Source organism: Talpa occidentalis, unplaced genomic scaffold (assembly GCF_014898055.3).
Source record: "Talpa occidentalis isolate TD23 unplaced genomic scaffold, MPIMG_talOcc4v2.1 talOcc4.12, whole genome shotgun sequence".
Lineage (NCBI taxonomy): Eukaryota > Metazoa > Chordata > Mammalia > Eulipotyphla > Talpidae > Talpa > Talpa occidentalis.
The window spans coordinates 91,699,151-91,721,685 of record NW_023601212.1 but is presented as its reverse complement, the minus strand read 5'-3'; the positions used below and the strand labels follow the sequence as shown (position 1 = coordinate 91,721,685).

General features: G+C 42.7%; 1 protein-coding gene across 2 annotated transcripts; it reads left to right on the top strand.

Moving 5' to 3' along the window:
* Positions 1-1,246: 1,246 nt before the first annotated feature.
* Positions 1,247-22,050, top strand: LOC119240191 (acyl-coenzyme A synthetase ACSM2B, mitochondrial-like). 2 transcript variants are annotated; one of them, XM_037504559.2, is made up of 14 exons: positions 1,247-1,501; positions 2,958-3,142; positions 6,724-6,934; positions 9,321-9,528; positions 11,061-11,204; positions 12,592-12,748; positions 14,559-14,638; positions 14,853-14,976; positions 16,666-16,746; positions 18,296-18,397; positions 18,671-18,798; positions 18,917-19,016; positions 20,097-20,216; positions 20,980-22,050. In XM_037504559.2, the coding sequence occupies exons 2-14, from the start codon at positions 2,966-2,968 to the stop codon at positions 21,067-21,069; spliced, it is 1,722 nt and encodes a 573-aa protein (XP_037360456.1). In that variant the 5' UTR covers positions 1,247-1,501; positions 2,958-2,965; the 3' UTR covers positions 21,070-22,050. The 2 variants fall into 2 exon arrangements, with proteins under 2 accessions (XP_037360456.1, XP_037360455.1); XM_037504558.2 differs by lacking the exon at positions 1,247-1,501 and adding an exon at positions 1,519-1,567.
* Positions 22,051-22,535: the final 485 nt, after the last annotated feature.

Genomic DNA, 22,535 nt, shown 5'->3' with positions numbered 1-22,535 from the left:
AAATCTCCAAGAGTAGGTTCTTGTGCAGGCATGCTAGGTGGCACAAGGGGTACTTACTCCAGTGGGAAGAAGACAGGATCCACGGGGACCCGGACCCTTATCTGGTTGTGATAGTTTTCCCTGTGGAGGGTGATCCTGAGAACAGCTCATCCTACTAGCTCAGAACCTTTGATTTCCAGCTCTAGCCTCAGCCTGAGGAGCCTCTGTAAATGAGCCACTCATTTAGAGTTAGAGTTCCCGGCCCAGTCCTGGAGTGAAGTGACTTGCTGTGTCACCTTAAGCAAGTTAATACTCCACTCTGGGCTTCCATGTTATCCACTTAATGATCCGGAAAGGTCTCTGTTTTTCTGACCTTATGGCTCAAACAGAGCTGCATGAGAGTTAACATTTATTCACTTAGGTTCCCCCATGCCTCCAAAGGGCTTTAAAATATTACTTCACCCCACCATTGTAAACACTTTATGAGAGAGGTCCCATTATGAGCCCCATTTTATAGCTGGGGAAGTGGCCTAGCTTGAGTTTCTACTCAGAGGAACTCATGGAGTCACGTAGGTTTTCAAGTCTGCCTCATCCTGTCTTCTATGTTGAGAATAGGCTGCAGAGTGAAGGCAAAGGCAGGAAGACCCATGTGGAAACCACTGCAATACCCTTGTAGAGAGATGGTGATGGTCTGGAATGGGTCAGAGAATAAATTGATTCTAGATGTAGTTTGACGGTAGAACTGACTGCATTTGTCACAACCAAAGTTGAAAGAGAAGAGACAGAGAAGGCTCCAAGGTCTGACGCCAGAAGAACTCAAAGACTAGGTTCGCCATTCACAGAGATGGACCAGCTGGAAGGTGGGGCAGCATGATTTGCAGAGAAGCAAGACTGTTGATGCCAGCTTTGGACAATACATGTTTGACATGCCCATTACACATCCGGGGGGAGAAGCAAAGCAGAATAGGATGCAGGAGAGAGATCCAGGCTGGAGACACACATGTGAAGGCCATTGCAAGGCAGCTGAGTTTCCAGCCATGATACCAGTTGAGATCAAGTTTAGCATATGTGGATAAAGGACATAAGGTAGAATCATCAAAAGAGATTGCAAGTACAAGGAAAATCAGGTGAGGAAAAGGGTTAAAGGAGGTCAGAGTATAAATCAAGCCCACACGAGTGCTGCTTCTGGCTCCCTGATGGGGCAAGAACTTGCAGTCAGTCTTGGGCATAAATCTCCTTTTCACCCCATGAGTTAAAAAAACCAGTTCCTGTGGGCCTCCAAGGCTCTGAGGCTGAGCAAGCCGCAAACAACAAGGAGGACTGATTTCCCTGCAAGTCAGGCTTTTGGGGTCGTTCACAGTTAATGATTAGCTGTGATTTCTGGAAGGATGCAGTGATCCTGGACTTGATTGCTGGCATAATCTGTCCTCTCCTCCAAGCTTCCAGGGCTCCTGGATTTCTCTTCCCAGGAGGAGGGTGGACCGAGAGATTCCCCAGAGACATCTCCTAAAGGACTTGACAGGTGAGCACCGTGTGAGGAATCATGCCTGCTGATGGTAATATCCAACCCTTAGGAGTCAGCTGGGAGGTGAGTGAAAACCCCCAGAGGAAAGCAGTCTGCAATCCCGAAGGACCACAAAAGGCTGTGTCCTCCAGGTCTAACTGAGGAGGCAGCACTAGGCAGAGAAGGAGGTGACTTTAACACCCTAGGTGCCTTTAACTTCCTGCCTTTGCCTTCACTCTGCAGCCTCTTCTCAACATAGCAGCCAGGATGAGCCAGACTTAAAACCTAACAGAGGGGATAGGCTGGGAGAAGGGCACTCAACTCAAAGAAGTTGAGGGGGTATACAGGCATCTCTGAGGTGAGGTGTCAGAAGTATGTGAAAGAGCCAGTCATGTGAAAGAGCCAGGCGTGGAAAAAGAACAGGTGCAAAGATGTAGAGGTAAGGAATAGTCTAGCCTAGGAGCAGAGGGAAATCTTCACTCTTTTACTTTTGGAAATAGAAGTGGAGGCACAAGGGAAAGAGATCTCTAACTTTCTTGCTGCTGATGCCTAGACAACAGGGAATGAGAATTCAGCCAAATGGCAGGCTCTGGTATCCAAGGTCATTGGACTCCAATTCTGCAGTCTCATCAAGGTGCACATGGAGGAACTCAGAGATCAGCTGATACTGCACTGGAAATAATTTTCATAGGGCCAACATATAGATAGAATCAATAATAGCAATAGTTATAATTTCTGAAGTAATTCTGCACCTTCAGCCTTTTGTGTTAGGTGCACAGTATTCCAGACATCTCTGTGAAGGTACAATTTCAGGAAATAGATGCTACTTGTATTAGGCAATGTTTACTACAGTAGCAAACATCCCGAACATTTCAGGACCTTATAAGCAGACAGATATTTTTCTCCCCAACTGTGTGGGGCTCAGCTCAACCACACATGTGTTATTCTGGAGCCCCGGATGAAGATGGAACTCGCATTGGGGCTAAAGTACTCTCAAGATAGAAGGCAAAAATGCAAGCATTCATCAACCATCCTGTCACATCCATTCACATCTCACTTGAACCAAAGCAGAGTCCATAAGAGGTGGATTCTCCCTAGAATGCCCTGGGGGAGTTACATAAAAATGAAGGAGGATGTAAAATCCTACTACGGGGAGGGATAAAATTGTTGGAAACTATTCAGTCTTCCATGCCACACTATTTGGAGCACAAAAGCATTTATTACATGGAGTTGGGTGTTCACAAAGCTGTCTGCAGAGCTGGTGAGATAGACCTAGACTGGTTGCTGTGATTTTGGAGAATGGCACACCAGAAGGAAATTGAATTGGCTGTTGCATGAGAATTCACTCGCAGCCACAACAAATTATGTTCTGGAAGAACCTTCCAAGGTTGGGATGCATCTCCTTCAGCAGCTGATGATAAGGAGAACAGCCTATATAGAAAAGTCTCACTCCAGTCTCCTCTTTCCTTCACAGGACTAACCATGCATTGGCTGCGGAAACTCCAGAGGATTTGCACTCTGTGGGGGCCACAGATGTTCAGCTGCTCATTGCATATCCATGCCAGGCAACTGGCACCCTTGCCATGGGGCCCCCAAGAAGTCCCTGACAAGTTTAACTTTGTTAGTGATGTGATGGATCACTGGGCTGGCATGGAGAAGGTAAGGGGTGGAGAAGAGATTCAGAGCTGGACACTTGGTTGAACTCATCAACTTATCCATTCATGCAATACATGTTTGTGGGGCACTTATTTTGTGTCAGGCTCCATGATCGCCTATGAACAAAATGTCCATTTTCTATGGAGGCAGCATGGGTTGGGAACAAGAGGCATGGACCTGGCAGATAGAAGGACCCAGGAGACAGATGGGGGCAGTGTATGGCAATCTGGTCACAGCAAATTGCCATAATATGGGTTTAAAAACTGACTTAATGTTTGCCTACAAATACTGCGCATGCTCTGTTGTGATCCCCCCAGAAAAACAAGGACTAGTGGGCGGGCATCATGGAGGAGGTGAGGTTGGATTTAGCAAGAAAAATCAACATTAATCAAAGACTGAGTTTGTCATCATCTCAGAAGGTTACATGGCCTTATCATGAGGGGTGTGCAGGTAGGATGGTCCTAGGAGGTGAAAGTCACAAAGGCTCAAATGGGAGCTATGAGACAGAGTGATGCAGAAATTATGTTTGCTTTTCCATCCCGGAAATCTAAAATTCTACCCCTTTTACTATTGATCTGGCTATTGCTATTCCCTCAAGTTCTGTGCATCTTTGTGAAAGAGGGCAAGATTCATCCTGACTGGGGTAGGGGACAGGTGGATCTGCTAACATGGGTTTAAAGAAAGATGCCCAAAGGGACTCGTGGCTATGAGTCCCAACATCTTGACACAACCATAGTGCAGAGATTATGACTGCTGGGCCTCTAGGCTGATGAATCCCAGGGTGAAGATTATCTTAAAAAAAAATTGGTTCAACATTTTAAAATTGAAATTGTTCATGTAAAAATTTGAGTTTCTGACCTGTGGTTAAAATTTATATCTCCTGGGAATAAGGAGGAATGCCTGTCTACTATGACTGATAATCCTGAATCTATAAAAATGATTTAATCAATCTACTACATAATAGAACTTAAAAAACTTCACCATTGACAAACAACACTCAAGAAAAATCAAAAAGCAAATTACAACAGGAGGAAAGTATTCCTCCCCATATGACCCATATGACAGCCAAAGAGCTATAGTATCTATAACACAAAAAGACCTCATAGAAATCAAAAATAAAAGATGTGGTCAAATATAAAATTGACAAAGCATATCAATAGACAATCCCCAGAAAGGTGTACTCATATGGCCCTTAAATATAAGGAATATCTCAGCTTCACCCATGGTAAGTGTAATGTAAATTAAACTTTGCTGAAATAACAGTTTTTACCTACGAGTTTAGTTAAATCCACGTTTGAAAATATACTCTGTTGATAAGGCTAGGAAGAAATGTTAATGTTTATGTGAAAGTCTAAAGTAGTCTAATTCCTCTGGAGGGGAATTTTGAACTAACACAATTATCTGTAAGTGTTCTCTTTGACTTTGTGCCATTGCTCTCAAACTGTGATATGAGAGCCCCTGAGATTCTTTCAGGGAACCAGTGAAATCAAAACTATTCCAAAACAAAATCGGCAAGGTAGAACCTTGGTGCACCACTGATGGGAAGTAACAGCTTCCATGGAAAACAATAAGTCATTTGCTCAGAAAATTAAATGTAGAATCAAAAGCAGGGTCTTGAAGAGATATTTGTACAGCTGTGTCCACATCAGGATTATTCACAATAAGTAAATGATGGGAACAATCCAATGTGGACTGACAGGTGAATGAATAAACCACTTGTTTATAATGGAACCACATCAATATAATGGGATATTATTCAGCCTTAAAAAATGAAATTCTGATATGTGCTGCAACAAGGATAAACCTGGAAGTCGTTCTGTTCAGTGAAATAAGCCAGACACAAAGGGCGAGATATTGTGTGATTCCATTTATAGCATGAAGTGCCTGGAGTACTCAAATTCAAAGAGACAGAAAGTAGAAGGGTGGTTATCAGAACTTGGGGGCTGATTTTGTTTTGGAATAGTCTTGATTTCACATGCTCCCTGAAAGAATGCCAGGGGTTCTCATGTCATAGTTTGAGAGCAATGCTGCAAAGTCAGAGAAAACACTTACTGGTAATGGTGTTAGAGAGTTCATAATTCCTCTCCATAGGAATCAATTTTTGATGATGATGGGTAGTGATGATAGTTGCTCAAAAATGGGAATATAATTAAAAGGTACCATTTTAAGTATGTAATTCAGTGGCATTATGTTATGGATATTTCACTACAATACAAAAGGAAAACAAAAGCAAATAAATACATAGATATTTCAAAAAAGAGTGAAATAAACAAATTCAGATAACAGTTGCTCTTTTCCTTCATTCTCTCACCTGTACGCCAGTGTTCTCCAGAGGTTCTATGATGGGGATACCGCATCAAAGTGAGTGCAGGGCCAAATAAACCCATTTCTCTTCTACTACAGATGACATTAAAGAGATCTGCAAAAATATAAAATGATGCCTCTCTTTTTTATTTATTTTTTTTAATTAATAAATTTTATTTTTATATTCCCCATACAATTGCAATCCCCCCATTCTGACCCCAATCCCTCCCCTCCCGCCCCCCACCCCCCAAAAAGTGTCTCTGGTTCATAGTTTTTGTTGATTTTGATTTTCACTTTCTTATAGTTATTCATTTTCCTGGTCCCTTATTTAAGTTTTCTAGATCCCTGCTATGAGTGAGACCATCCGGTATTTTTCTTTTTCTTTTTGGCTTATTTCACTGAGCATGATCCCTTCCAGCGTCATCCATGTTGCTGCAAATTGCATGTGTTTATCTTTTTTGAATGCTGAGTAATATTCCATGGTATATATGTACCACATCTTCTTGATCCAGTCATCTATTTTTGGGCATTTGGGCTGTTTCCAAAGCTTAGCTATTGTAAACAGTGCTGCTATAAACATAGGGGTGCAGGTGTTCTTTGGAATTGATGTTTCTGTGTCCTTTGGGTAAATACCTAGGAGTGGAATTGCTGGATCCTGTGGAAGCTCTATGTTTAGTAGGTCCAGAAATCTCCACACAGCTCTCCATAGTGGTTGGATCAGTTTGCATTCCCACCAACAGTGCAGAAGAGTTCCTTTTTCTCCACAACCTCGCCAACATTTGTTGTTGCTAGTTTTTTTAATATGTGCCATTCTCACTGGTGTAAGATGGTATCTCATGGTAGTTTTGATTTGCATTTCCCTGATTGCAAGTGATGTTGAACATTTTTTGATATGCCTGTTGGATGCCTCTCTTTTTTAAAGCATACTTAACCTCTTTATTAAAATATACTTTTCATGGATATATATATATATATATATATATATATATATATATATATGCTGGGTTTAAGTTGCTTTTTAAAGTATACATTTAAACATTTGTCAATTGTAATCTCTTACATAGTAAGTATTGATAAAACCCATATAAATAAAAATTCCTTAGGATTTTTAGTAGTTTATAAGAATGTATCAGGGTGTCTATGTGCATACCATCCTGAACATGCCCCATCTTTGGAGACTGTACCAGGGTCAAGAGTGATTTGGCAGTCCCAACATGGGAAATTCATTTTATGTACTTATGTACCAACCTGCCTGATCAGTAGACTTTTTCCTTCTTCAGGCTGGCAGGCGACCACCAGGCCCAGCCCTATGGTGGGTGAATGACAATGGAGATGAGGTGATGTGGAACTTCAGCCAACTGAGTGAACTCAGCCAACAGGTGGCTAATGTCCTCTCAGAGGTGTGTGGCCTGCAGCGTGGGGACCGCGTGGCAGTGGTGCTGCCCCGAGTGCCTGAGTGGTGGCTGGTGACCTTGGGCTGCATGCGAGCAGGTTGGTAACTGACCACCGAGCTGGTCACTGTCTCCCTTGTTAAGGAAACCGATGGCAGTGAAAGGCAACCACCCCTCCTAAAAGCTGCCTCTCTACATAGCCTGCTGTCATTCCTTGTAAAGAGACACCACCCTTCTTTCATTTATTTAAACAAACTATGTGTGAAGTCGTAGGCTGGAGGTTACTAACACAGAGTGAGCAAACACAGTCTATGTATTTGTGGGACTTACAGATCTCTGGAGAAAGACAGCTATCAAATCCTTTATTGCACACATAATTTCTTTAATCTCATTTTTGATAAGTGGTATAAGGATTTTACAAGAGCCTATTTTTTTTTAAAAAGTTGGCAAACTATGACCTGTAGGCCAGATCAGGCCCCCAACCTATTTTTGTAAATAAAGTTTTATTGAAACATGGCCCTGTAAACATATCTGTGCCTGCTTCCACACTACAATGGCAGACTTGAGGAGCTGGGACAGAGAACATCTGGTCCACAAAGTTTAAATAGTTTCTCTTTGGCCATTTGCACAAAATTTTTGCTAACTTCTGCTATAAAAGGAGGCCTGAAACAACTGATACATGGGGGTCATGGAAGCCTGGAAAGAAGTGATATTTGGGATAGAGCTGAAGGATGAGTTGAATGTGGCTCCAAGCAGAGGGAATGATGCACAGGGAAGGGAAGCGTGGGAATGATGAGAAAGCCTGAAGGATGCCTGTGTGCTAAGGTCCTTGTACCTTCAATGAGATGAAGGAAGACAGGAATGGGAGTGGGACATCCAGCGATGAGACAAGGGTTGATTGTGTTTGCAATTTAGATGGGATGGAAATAAGAGATGGATTTAAGATATAATTGAGAAGAAATAGAACAGAGTTTTTGGATGACTGATATATGGCAGAGGAAGCCCAGGGAGATGGAAAAATCACAAACACATGGGCTACGGGGTGCTGCTGTCTTGTACTAAAGTGAGAAACATAGGTAGAAATAGGTGTGGTCTGACAAGTTCAGGTGGTAACTGTTGACTTTGGGGTATACCCATGAGATATTCAAAAAGGATGAGACATTCCAGTTGTGAGATAAATCAGTCCAGGTGAGGTAACATACAGCCTGGTGATTATAGTTGATGAAGCCATATAGTATGCTTGAAAGCTGCTAAGAGAGTAGGTCTTAAAAATACTCAGCACATGAAAAAAATTGTTTAATTATGTGTGGTGTTGGATGTTAACTAAACTTCCATGCTCATTATTTTACAAGATGTACACACGTCAAATCATTACATTGTACACCTAAAGTGAATATTACATTACAGGCCAATTATATCTCAACTTTTAAAAAGTATGGAATAAAAACAGAAGGGATGAGAAGTAAGAAGTAAGTAAGGGCATGCTATCTGAGATGGCATCAGAAATGTGAGAAGCGTCAACCTTTAGATTGGAAAGATGAGAAGTGAAGAGGTGGAGAAAACCCCAAGAAACCCTAACATCCTTCACAATCTACCCTTCCTGCTTCCTTTACACACAGCAGATATTCTCCTCAAAAAGCCCACATCCACCCTACTCTCTGGGAATAGGGGTGGAGGGGCTGAGAGTGTGGGGAAGGGTAAGGAAGAAGATGTAAATGTGGTCAAGAAGTAGGAGTAATTGGAGGAAGCTGAGCACAACTGTAGGAACTTGGAACTCCCTGGAATGAGAGGAAGGTGGCATACTGAGAGATTGTGGTCTGAGGGGAAGGAGACCTCAGCAAGGGAGATGCTTCTACAACTCAGCATCATAACAGAGAGACCCTGAGATGACTAGCTGCTCTGCAGTGTGGATCCTGAAGTGTTGAAAGAGAGGAAGGTGAACCAAGGTAGAAGTTAGTTTACAGGAGGAACATGTGAAGTCAGCTTAAGAATCAAACAAAAATCACTAACACCTCAAGATTAAGAAGAATATCATAGAAAAACTAAGAGTACTCTTGCCTAAGAAAATGCATTTCTGCAGTATCCCAGGTTTGGGAGAAATAGTCAGGACCTAGAGCTCCACCGTGCTACAGCACCACGGACAGTTCCAGCTGCTTTTCCTTATTATAATATTTGAATTGCTGTGAGAGTCTTGGGATCTAGGGAGCTCCTGAAGGACACTATGTGTGGGGGATCTTGTGTTGACTTTAGACAGTTGATGGTGTGATGTTAGGTGACTCGGTTTCTCTCAATAGTCTCAATAGGCCCCTTCCAGTTCTGAGAACCCATGCAAAATCTCTGTCAAATCTCTCAGATCCATTATTGATACTCCCATTGGTTATCCCTACCCCAACTTCCACTGTCCCCACCGCCTGTTTGCTTTAGGCTTCTCTAGGGAAGAATACAACCCTCCCTTCCAGTCTCTCTAAGTAATTTGGCTTCTCCAGGTCTCGTCTTCATGCCCGGGACTGTCCAGATGAAAGCTAAAGACATTCTCTACAGGCTCCAGCAGTCTAAGGCCAAGGCTATCGTGACTGGGGATGAAATGACACAAGCAGTGGACACAGTGGCACCTGACTGCCCTTCTCTAAAAATAAAACTACTAGTATCTGAGAAAAGGCAGGATGGGTGGCTGGACTTCAAGACACTGCTACGGTGAGCATCTGTATGTCCTAGCCTGGGGCCTCACCAAAGGTGGAAACTATAGCAAGCATGTATGTGCCAGTGTTTTGGAAATCCAAATATAACAGAGCAGAGTGTGAGTCTGTCAGGATGATTCAGGGAAGAAAAAAAAACCTAATATAAGAGCTTATTATCAAATCATTGCAAGGAATACATGGGGCTTGATCTGCAGGAACACTCTGAGGAGCACATAGAGTGCATCTCAGATTTACCCACTAAAGGAGAGACAATCATTGACACATCAGCCCCCGTTCCCTGCTGATGGAGGATTGACCTGGGGGAGACTGTCTACCCCATTCTTCTGGGCTGTACACACATGCATTCAGAGCAGGCTCAGGATCCCAGGCCATGGCAACAGAGAAGCCTTGGGACACACCCAAACTCCCTGGGTGCCACACTAGATGCAACATACTGTCAACACCAAGTGTGTTAAGACTCACCCAGAGCTATTAACTGCAATCATGGCTGGAAGAAAAGGTGATGCCAAGAATGTATCAGGCAAAATCCAAGAGAAGACTGGTATACTTAGTTTCTAAGCTCTACTTACCACTTTATGTATCCCTACACCAGATTCCTCAAAGATAGAGGATTCTGTCACCTTCCAACAGTCGATAGCAGGAAAGGCTAGAAGAACCAGTTGCCCTGTCACATGTCTGAAATCCTCTTACTAGAAACATATACCTTTGGAACCCCTAAGGGTTTTTTTTTTAAGATTTTTTAAAAATTTATTTATTATTTATACAAGCACTGGGTACAGTCAGAACCATGGGAGGGTGAGAGAATTCACCAGAGCCAGAGCAGGGAACAGAACAGGCAGACTGACCAAATACACTGCTGAGGGGAGCAGCAGACGGCAGGAGAGGTCTGTGCGCCATGTGGGACCCTCGCCGGCGGCTGGGGATAGAACCGGCACTGCAGAGGCTGTGGGCAGCTTCACAGCCCAGCACTCAACCACTGTGCCACCAGGGGAGGCCCAGGGTTTTCTTTTTTACTTAATGTCATGGTGTTTAAGATAATTGTCAGAGAAGTAGACAACTTCAATCAGCTTTGAGAGGCAACAAATCAGGACCCTGGAAGAGCTGTCTGAGAGCGGTGCAGATGCATCAAGGAAATAAAAGAGGTTGTACTGGGAAAACTCATAATAATTTAGCCCTTTTTGGTATTACACTAGGGTTCCCAGCAATTATTAACATAACATTTATTGAGTCCTTTCTTATTCCTTTCATATTACAGTCCATTTACTCAACAACTATGAGACAGATATTTTTGATCCCATTTTGCAGAATTGAGACTCTGAGAAGTTAAATAAATCATCCAAAGTTACAGAGATACTAAAATGCCAAACCTGGTGGTTTTCAAACCCAAGCCTGAATGGCTCAGAAACTATGGTCTTAGGCAGTCATGAGTCTCCCTTCTGGAGTGGGTTGGCTGATTTGCCCTTGCCTGCATGGGGGAGGGTGGTGGAGGGGGAGATCTGAGAAGGTGACAGTCTATGTCTCTATCAGAGGAGCATCTACCACTCACCACTGCGTGGAGACTGGTAGCCAAGAAGCAGCTGCCATCTACTTCACCAGCGGGACTACCGGCCTTCCCAAAATGGCGGAACATTCCCACTCAAGCTTGGGCCTCAAGGCTAAGATGGATGCCGGGTAAGAGAGCCCTTTCTCTTCCCAAAAAGCTATATTACCAGATCTTGAGGTGTTTCTTTGCTTAAATCTAGCTCTCCTGGGTTGTGATACCAACTGGTGCTTCTGAGAAAGACAGTTGGGAAGGAGAAAGAGGGTATGGCCTGGCGTGCTGGCTATCCAGTCATCTTAAATGAGACATTTCAGTTTCAGATAACAGGGTATCTCATAACCTCGTCAATACTTTGAGCCATGTGTCTATTAGACTGAATGACTCGTACAGGTTTATATGCATTATCCCCCAAACTCATCTCTATCTTGTCCTTTGGCATACTAGTAATGTGCTTTGATGTTGCCCAATTCCAAAATGGCATTTTTTGTCAGCAGAAAATTACTTCTCAAATTCATTGAAGCAGAAACTGGATTAATTAGATAAACTGAGAGCTCAGGATTTCTGGATTGCAGATTTCATAATTCAGAATTTTCTTTAAATCAGCTCCATCTGTGGAATCAACCTATTATGCCAACGTTGTCATATAATGACACCAAGAGATCTCTGGGTCTTTTTCAGAAGATCCTGTTTGCCAGGTTAATTTCATTATTAGAAATGGAAAAATACTTCAATGCCAAAAATATCTCAAAAACTGAAATGGCCCTGAAAACCAAATTATTTAATTGAAAATATTTAATAAAAGAGCTATGATAAAATGCTCTTTTTTTCTGGATAAATCTTTTTTATTCTAAAAGATAGGAAGATAAATCATTTAAATGTAACTAAAATATTGAATACCCCCCCCAAAAAATTTGGCCCTCATAGGCTATGACCTAATTTCCTTACATAGATAAAAGTATTAATCATCTTGAGAAAAAGGTATATATTATAATGGCTTCCATCTACAAAAAAAGTCTTCATCTCGAACCCAAATCATTTTTTGCTTTAAGAGGAGCCTAATCACCCCCCCCTTTTTTATTTTGGCTTAAAAAGGGAGAAAGAGAACTCTATCAACACCCTCACTGTGTTTAGGCAATTCTTGATACTTCAAGAAGACAAAAGACCTCCTCAGCCAAACTTGAACTTGACAAGGTCAATTATTAGAATGGTCTTTGAAACGTCTTTTGCTAGTAGACATTTCCTGGGTGGTTACCAGGAGTCAAAAACTGTACTAAGTTCTATTAAGAGCATGAGACTCAATTATCTGTTATGTCATGGAAATTTGGGTCACATCATCTGAATACTTGACCCCTCCTGTATGACTATAAAAACTCCAGGATGTGTATGTAGAACTTTCCATCCCCCTGCCTGCTTACCTTTGCACACACTTCTACAAAGACACACAAAGATTTACTGTGTACAGACATACACACTCATGCCCCACCTGGTTCCATCCTTGTGTCTCTTCTTTGTTCTCAGCATATGGACAGACCTGAAAACTTCTGACATAGTGTGGACCATCTCAGACACAGGTTGGATAATTAACATCTTGGTCTCATTTCTGGAATCTTGGACATCAGGAGCATGCACGTTCATTCATCTCTTGCCAAAGTTTGACCCACTGGTTATCATAAAAGTAAGAGAAGATCTGGTTTGTCCCAGATAGTCAGAATGAGCCTGGGTTTGGCACATTCTAATTAATTGCAATTTCTTTCAATTCATTTGCTATTTGCTAACCCTTGTCACATGAATGGACAGTGTTCAGTAAAAAAAGATGTTTCCTACTATGGAAGCCATAGTCCAGGGAAAGAGACAGACCCATATATGGAATTAAAAGATATATTCAGGAGATAGACATGATGGATCATTTGTACATTCAGCATGCTTAATGGACTTTCACCCTGATGTCAAGTATCAAATGATGGTGAACCTGGTATGAAAAGGAGAGCTGGGGTATTAGCGGTGATGCTGTGTGTGTGTGTGTGTGTGTGTGTGTACATATGTATGTGTATGAGCAGGTGTGTGCACTTGTCTACACCCACAAGGAATGCCATCATCTTAAGTGCACAGCCTGAAAATAGTTTACTTTTTAGCCACTCTATTACAGTTCAGAATGCTGTAACAAAATACCATAGACTAGGTGACTGAAGAAGCAGCCATTCATTTCTCACAGTTCTGAAGATTGGGAAGCTGACATCAAGGTTCCAGCATAGTGTTGTTCTGGTAAGAACTCTTTCCTCTAGTAAAAGGGCTGCCTTTTTGCTGTATCATTGGATGTGGACAGAGCTCTGTGTCTCTTCCTCTTCTTGTAAAGGAACGTATCCTCAGGCAACAAAGCAATGAGGAGATTCTCTTCAAGCAATTCTGTGTTTTAAACAGATTCTCAATTTGCCACCTTCCAAAATTTGAAGTGGCTTTTTTTAAGTGTCACAAATGAAAAATAAATACCAGCAACATGAAAACAGATGCAAAATTATTAAGCACATTAGGGAAATATAGAATGGTGATGTGTGTGTGGTGTATGTGTGTGTGTAGAGGGGGGAGATTAAGGAGAGTAAAGGGAAGGACAGCTAATTGCATGCTGAACTTCCTGTAAGGCAAGGCAATAAGGAAAATGAGATGATTTTCATAGTTTATACCAGTTCATCAAGACCATTCAGGGTAAGTAATTGCATGATGCTCTGATGTTAATCATTTTTTCTAGATGTTTTTGTAATAAATTCTGTACAAAGCAAAGCATGGGATGGTACAAGTAAGAAATGTTGATTCTGCTACTTGCTGATTGTCTTACCTTGGGCAGCTTACTTGATCCTGAGTCACAGTATTCTCATCTGTAAAATGGGGGTGATAATATAAACTCCATGAGGTTACTACGAGAGTGAAATGAAATAGTATAGGGACTCACAAGTCTTCAGCATTAGCTGTTTTTTAGTAGCACTACATCTGAATTATGCATAGGATCTTGTAATTTTCAAATTACTTTTGCACCTGAATTCTGTCCCAAGATATTTTTTTTTTAAAAATAGAGCTGTAGTGAATGTTATGAAGCTGTTCCCAGGAAGTTAAGTGACTTACCTAAGACCACACAGCAGATTTGCTGTAGAGACTGGTTTTCCTTTGGTGACTAGGAATTTATGTAAATCTAGAGGGCTGTTTATGGGAATAATTTGTTAAACAGGTAGGAACATTTAGCCAGGATTTGACAAAAATGCTCCAAATTAGTCCTGGATCTTTCTCTGTGGTGAGTGATAGACATTTCCCTGTCATTTTTGGTGTGAGGAGGCATAAGGATTGTAGAGCTCACTGGCCTGAAATTGACACAGCAAAAATAGCTAGGATTTAAATCCAGACCTCCCCAGCACCATAGCCCATACTGGTAACTACTGTGCACACCAGTGAGTCAGCAGCTGACTTGATGTCAATGTCTCTGCTATCTCTCCCTCCAGGTGCTGTCCAGCTACCCAATCAACAATCTGGTGGGTGCCCCCATCGTTTACAGGATGTTGCTACAGCAGAACCTTTCCAGGTGATAGGGCTTTGGGCAATGGTTAAGAGCCACTGGGTATGTTAACCTATCCTCTTGCATCCCCCACATACCCACAGGCTCCACTCTCTGATCATCTGAGCATGGGTTACCACCATGAAGTCAAAACCATCATCAAAGCACCCAGAATCCAGCTCCAGGTTTAAGCAGAGTCCAGGAGGCTACAAGGGACACTTATCTCTCTTCTCTCCTTCAGTTATAAGTTCCCACATCTACAGAACTGCTTCACTGGAGGAGAGGCCCTGCTTCCAGAAACTCTAGAGAGCTGGAAATCCCAAACAGGACTGGACATCCGAGAATTCTATGGTCAGACAGAAACGGTACCTGCTGGTAGGAGATCCATGGGCTGGAGGACCTTGTGGACTCCCCAAATCTCTGATAATAAAAACATGAGGCACCTTTTTATCAGTCACTTATAGTAAATATTTATTGAGCATCTGCTATGGGAAAGGTACTGGGTATTGAAAATTCAGCACAGACTAAAACAGGCAAAGTTGCTGCTTTTATGGAGATTGTAGTCTAGTGGGAATGGAGAGAAGAGATGTAAACTAATGAATATCTACATGGCAGATGGGGAAAAGTAAAGTGGGTGAAACGGACTGAGGTGGGTGAGTGGCTAGTATTTCAGATACAGTAGTCAGGAAAGACCTCTGCAATGGGGTGACATTTTAGCAGAGACCTGAGTTTATCAAACATGCCAGGCACTGTATTAAGCTGCTCAGTTAGAGTGAATCATGGGGAGCAGAACCCACTAAGCCCCCTCACCTCACCTGTTGAGATCTTTTCTTGGAACTCTTGGGATCCCATGAGCACAATGTGGATTCACATTGCTCTGTTGCATGATCCACTTATCAAAACAATTGAGGGATTACTTTTCCTCAACTCCTTTTCCCAGTGCCTCTTCTTTTTTTTTTTTTTTTGTAAATCTCAGGACTCCTTACTTCCTCCTCCCCACTTTAATTTTTTTTAAAGATTTATTTATTTATGCATACAAGAACTGGGGTACAGGCTGGAGGTGCTGGATGGGGGTGAGAGGATTCACCAGAAACAGAGTAGGAAACAGAACAGGCAGATGGACTGAAATACACTGCTGAGGGGAGTAGCAGGCGAGTCAGGAGAGGTCTGCCGCGCCAAGTGGGCAGCTCCTTGGCAGACCGGGTATCGAACTTGTGCTGCAGTGGCTGCGGACAGCCTCCCAGTGCTGTGCTTAAACCCTTGCGCCACCAGGAGGCCCTCCTCCCTACTCTTTTTTTTTTTAATTAATTTTTTTATTTTTTACATCATTGTTCATTTTTAAACAATATTTGCTTCTCCCCACCCCCTCAGGTGTAGTCCCCATAGAATTTCCTTCACCAGTGCACCCGTGCACCATCACCTCAGTCCCCTGTGCTCCTCCCTCCCTCCCTCTGATCCCTCTCCTGCCTCCTTCCCTGCAGGATGTCTCTGATTTATAATTGTTTTTGCTTTGTTGTGTTTTGCACTGTTGTTATTTTTGACTCTTTATGCTACATCCTTCTATGGTTAGCAGGACTCCTCTGGCAGAACACTTGCAGAGGGCTGGGAGCAGTGCTGTAGTGTGTAACTTGGCCAGCGTGGCTGAAGACAGTAGGGTTGTGGCACAGGCATCCAGCCAGTCAGAGGAGGCCATGTTTAGGGAATAGTCACCTGGCCTCTAGCATGTTCAGGAGGATTCATTTCAGGATTCAATCACAGAGGGTCCTGTTGAAGTAGGGCATTCAATCTCACACTGTTTAGTTTCTCTAAGGAGATTATAAGGTGGTTGCTAGTTCCCCTTCCCTGGGGAGTGGTCGGTCAGTTTGCCTTCCAAACGCTTTAGTGAAATCCCCAGAATGGGGAGTCTCAGTAAAGGGGAGCAAGGCAGGAAAAGGGGAGGGAAGCCACTGATCATGAGCAACTCCAGGATGTCAGGACGCGCTCTGCTGGATCTTTGTTTTCTGTGACTGAATGAACCCCCTAAAGTTTGCTCCTCTCTCTACTGCTTTCCACAGGGGCTCACTTGCAGAGTTTCCAAGACAATGAAGATCAAACCTGGCTCCCTGGGAACAGCAATTCCCCTTTATGATGTGCAGGTTTGTTAGGGGCACTTAAAAGGGAGGGAAACAAGGTAAAACACTAATATTTCTGGCAATGATTTATTGCATTGTTCATTAAGGAAACGTGACAGGGAGTAAGAATATTAGGATAATATTTGGGAAGGAGGGGGAGTAAAGCGGGAAGAAAGAAAGAAAAAGAGGGCAGAAGGAGGAAAAAGAGGAAAGAAAGAGAAAAGAAGAGTAGAAAATTATTTATAGTCTTATTATCCAGAGAAAGCTCTTTTGAATAGGTAGCAAATTAACTAGCTAGTTACATAAATATACATATTTTAAAAATAAAAATAAGGGTAAATCTTGGCATATCATTTTGTGACTTACTTTTATCATTGAACAATCTTGGGTGACCATCTTTCCCGGTCAATACCCATTTGTGGCTTTATTTATTTATTTATTTATTTATTTATTTATTTATTTATTTATACAAGCACTGGGTACAGTCAGAAGTGCGGGAGGGTGAGACGATTCACCAGAGCCAGAGCGGGGAACAGAACAGGCAGACTGACGAAGTACACTGCTGAGGGGAGCAGCGGGCGGCAGGAGAGGTCTGCGCGCCATGTGGGACCCTTGCCCAGCGGACAGGATGGAACCAGCACTGCAGAGACTGCGGGCAGCTTCACAGCCCAGCACTCAACCACTGCGCCACCGGGGAGGCCCTGTGGCACTATTTTTAATGATTATGTAGTAGTAGATAGTATGACTCCACCACTCTGTACCTTTTGTTGGTCAATAGATGATTTCCAAAATTTTCACTCGTAAAAACAACACTATAACGTGTATGTTATAGCTAAGATTTTGTTCCTTTCCCTTATTGTTCCTTTGGGTTATTTTATTCTTATTTATATAATTACATATTTTATATACTTACATAATTATTACTATATTCTCTTCGGGTTACATATTATCCTCTGGGTTAAATCTTAAGAAAAAGAATTTGTAATATGTAGTTATGGTTATGTGTATAGTTATATAGACCTAAAGTGTAACAAATTATATTCTGTTCCATGTTGTAATTGCCTGCTCTCTCACCCCTGATTCTGATAATCATTTATGAAGAGGTTTGGTTTTTGTGGTTTTTTGGTGACTTATTTAATCTTCATTATAATCTTGAGGGGGGAAAAAAACCCTGCTATTATCTCTATTTTAGAAATAAAGTCACTGAAATGTAAAATTTAAGTTGCTCAAAGAACTTAAGGTAGCAGCATCGTAATTTGAGTTTTGATTTGTCCGCTATCCGAATACTTGGGCCTCAAAGATTATGAGAGACTATATTCCTGAGCACTTAAAGCCAGAAGAATTTTCCCAAGGTCATCTGATCTAGTCTTAATAAAGGGCTTCATCTAAACTATTCCAGGCAGATGGGTTAGAGATTTCCATTTAAAGCTCTTGGCTCCTCTTGGTTTCTAGTTCTTGCTTTTAGTTACCACTTGAGCAAGAGGGTCTTTATTTTGGCAAGCTCAGCTTTTCCATGCTGATATTTAAGCCTTTTCTTGATATATGGACCATTACAGTCTGATTCTTCTTCCAGGTTGTAGATGATGAGGGCAATGTCCTGCCCCCTGGCACAGAAGGAAACTTGGGCATCAGGGTCAAACCCATCAGGCCTATAGGCATCTTCTCTGGCTATGTGGTAAGGAACGCCTCCTCCTCCATGTCGGTCCTCCTGGTGGGAAGACTTGGTTCTGAGTGGGATGAAGGATGAGAGATCATGGGTGGAATAAGTTGAGTAAAGGGAGGATCCAGTTCCTCTTGGGGGTGTGTTTGACTGGCTCGGGGTGGGCCCACCATATACAGTTGGTTATTCAGGTTGTAAAATGCACAACCTGCACATCTGTTCAAGGTAGCCTTGGGGCAGAGGATTTAGGCTTCTTAGACACAATGACCATGTTTCTTTGGTTACTAGGACAATCCTGAGAAGACAGCAGCTAACATTCGAGGAGATTTTTGGATCCTGGGAGATCGTGGAATCAAGGACCAAGATGGGTATTTCCACTTCATGGGACGGGCAGATGATATCATTAACTCTAGTGGGTGAGTTGGTTTCTGGGCTGGGGAGGGTGATCTGGACCTTTATTCTAGTTGGTTCTAGGTTTTGGGCTGGCCTAGAGGTGGAGGATTCAGTCTTCTCTGAAGGACGGTTCTTCTACAGATACCGGATTGGGCCCTCCGAGGTGGAGAATGCACTGATGGAGCACCCCGCTGTGGCTGAGACAGCTGTGATCAGCAGCCCAGACCCCATCCGAGGAGAGGTGATGGGGAGCAACAGCCTGGGTGTGCAGATTTGTTAGAAAATAGTATAACATGGTGGCTAAAAGGCATGGATTCTGGGGTTGGACATCTTGGTTCCAAATCTTGGCCCCAGGGCTTACTAGCTGTGCGATCTTGGGCAAGATATGTAATCTCTTGGCGCTTCCATTTCCCATCTGGAAGATGTGAGATTTTGTGATTGTTCAATGTATTAATGTTTGTAAAGCTTGGAATAAGGCCTGGCTCATAGCAAAACCATATAAAGTCTATTATTTTAGGACTGCAGGGATTCCCTCCTGCTGGTTGGCATTTGAATCAGAATCTGATCCCCGAACAGAAGAGGGGCTTAAGGCAAAGTATAGGGCTCCTGAGCTATGAGGTTTACAATGAGAACAAGGGGGAGAAGAAATAGAAACAGGCCCATATGGAGTCTAACAAGGATTGGTGTATGGTGGAGAGGCTGAGGGGTACAGAGGTGTAGGTTAGTGGCCAAGTGCATTTCTGCAGGGTGCATGTTGAGCAATTTCATACCTCCTGCAGGTATAGGGAAATAGCTGTGGAAGTCATAGGAACTGGGATCTAATGGGAATCCTCTAATGAAAAAAACCTACATGCCAAACATTGAGCTAAACTATGCTATATATGATTTCATATGCCAAATATTTCCTATTAAGGAAATAAAATGTCATACTATTAAGTATGACAATTGGATTTCCATTTTATAGATGTGTAAACTGTAGTTTGGAGAGAGGTTATCCAAATCATTTAGGTTTACAGTCTCTAGTCTTTACTTTTTTCTCTTTTAACTAGTTTCTCCCCATCACTCTCTGTTGTACACACAGCATGAGCTTCTAGCTTGGTTTCAATCTACAATCCTACCTATCCACACAATTAGACACTTGAGAGAGAGATAGAAGGTCGACCACACTTATCTTCAGTTTCACCCTTTCCGCTGCCCCAGGTATCTGGAGGTACAGCTGAGGGGGATTAGCAGGGACAAGGTCTTAACACTGGTTTTGCATTATCCAAGAGATGATGATACACTCTGATTCCTTCTCTCTTGATCCTCATCTTGGCTGCAGGTGGTGAAGGCATTTGTGGTTCTGACTCCACAATATCTGTCACACAACCAGGACCAGCTCATTAAGGAGCTGCAAGATCATGTGAAGTCAGTGACAGCCCCATACAAATACCCAAGGAAGGTAAGAGCTCTGGGAGCCCATGTTCCCTAAACATGGGGAAGGGCAGATGGATCTCCTTTTGTAATTCTTTTCTTCATCCTGAGGAGGTGGCCTCTAATTCCAAAGTTCTGCCTAACTGTGACCGTGAAAGTACAATGAGACAAATCATTAACTATCTAGATGCCTTTAAATTGGCCTCAGCCTTTAGCTCACACTAAATTGAGATGCGCTCATGGGAACAAGTTCTAGTCAATACCCAGACGATGTCCCCACTTTCTACACTGAGCTCTTCTTACATTATTCCAGATTCTCTCAGTTACAAGTGATAGAAATCCACTGAATAAAATTGAAATTTATTGCTCACACAATTGAACAGTCCAGGGGTGGACAAAGTCTTGGTCATAAGGGATGGTAGGTTATACTGTCTCTGCTATAACTCTTTGGCTCTGCCCTTGTAGTGTCAAAGAAATGCAGCCAGAGAAATATAAAAAACAAATGTGTGTGGTTGTGTTTCAATAAAATTTTATTACAAAATCAGGAGGTGGGCTGGGTTTGGCTCATAGGCCATAACTTGCTGTATTCAATCCCATTGTCCCAGAGCACTTTCTGGAACTTATTATAGCTCAGTGGCTGCCCTGAGTTTTTTATGGGGTTTACCAGAGTTAGTCTTCACTGAACTGAGCCCTCCAATGGTGAGCTTCTCCTCACCATACAGCAGTTCTCTGAAATATCCGGCCCCACTGGGGTCACAGTCAGTCCATTCTGCCCTGATTTTTCCCAACAGATGGAGTTTGTCTTGGACCTGCCCAAAACTATCACAGGTAAAATCCATCGGTCCGAGCTTCGAAACAGGGAGTGGAAGAGGTCTGGATGAGCCTGCGCCCAGCGAGACCTGCAGCGGGCCTTCCTCCGGATCCTGATCTTCTTCCATTTCCCTTTGGGTGATCTGCCTCCCACTGAGGATACGTGATTCTTTATGACAAGATATATGTCTGATTTGTTTTTTCTTTCCTGGTCATTAGCCCACAATCTTTTCATGGTAGATGTTGAAAGAAGAAAGGGAGGAAGGAAATGAGAGTGAGGAAAGGAAAGGGAATAGGAAAAACAGGAGAGGAAGTTAAGAGAAAGTTGAAAGCAAAAAGAACTGGAAAAGGAGAAACTGAGAAAGGAAAAAGGAAGGAGGGAGTCCACTTCTTTTCTTTATAAATAAAGTTTTATTGGAACAGAAACATGCACATTCATTTATATAGTCTCTGGCTGCTTTCATCCCTCCTTCTACCTAAGGAGGGAAGGAAAAGAGAAGAATTGGAGGGAGGGAGAGAAAAAGACAGGAGGAGGAGGAAGAAAGGAAGGGAGGGTGAAGAAGGAAAGAAAGGAACAAAGAAAGAGCTGGATAAAAGTAGCTAGAGAAATTCATAAAGGAAAATGTTGGAAGGCCGGTAGGATGGGGAAGAGGGAGGGAAGGACCTTATAATTACTCTCATAGATAGGCAGATTAACAGACAGTGACAGCGTCACAAAGAAAACTGGATCTTAGGAAGAAAATGACCGGCATGGCATTCCATCTCAGCCCTGGGACAAGACCTCCCTCCAGAGAAGCTTGTGTATGGGGTTGGGATGTTAGAGTCATCACCAAATGAACCTAAACCTTAGGGGGGCATCATGACAAGAGGAGGGGATCTCCATTTACTGAGTATTTGCCATGTTCCAGGCACTGTACTAGGCATTTCATAAATGCTATCTCATTTAATCTCTGTTTGGCACCTACAGACCTGACAGCATAGCTGTGAGAACAGTGTAAGTGCCTCAGAAAGGTGTCTCTTCCCCCATAGCTCATGTTTTTGGTGGAATCTACTCTTCCCAAAATCAAGTAATAAAATCATTTCTAAATCAAGACCCTGAGGCTTGTCTTTAAGGAAAACACAGATGGGGAGAGTGGTGTTGAAGAATAAACTACAGACTTAGTTCCTGGGGTGCCTGCGAACAGTCAGGGATTCAGGAGCTCGAGGGAGGTGAGGGCTTTGAGGGCTTCAGTAATGGAGGGTGAATCTTCAAGAAGGTTCTGGTGGGCTCTAGAAGGGAGTGAAGAATCTCTAAGTATCTATGACTTCTTCTTAAGAATGCTTAGTATGTTCAACCAAGCACTGAACTTATGTTCAACATCACTTGTAATCAGGGAAACACAAATCAAAACTACAATGAGATACCATATTATACCAGTGAGAATGGCACATATTAAAAAAACTAGCAACAACAAATGTTGGTGAGGTTGTGGAGAAAAAGGGACTCTCCTGCACTTCTGGCGTGAGTGCAAACTGGTCCAACCACTATGAGAGCTGT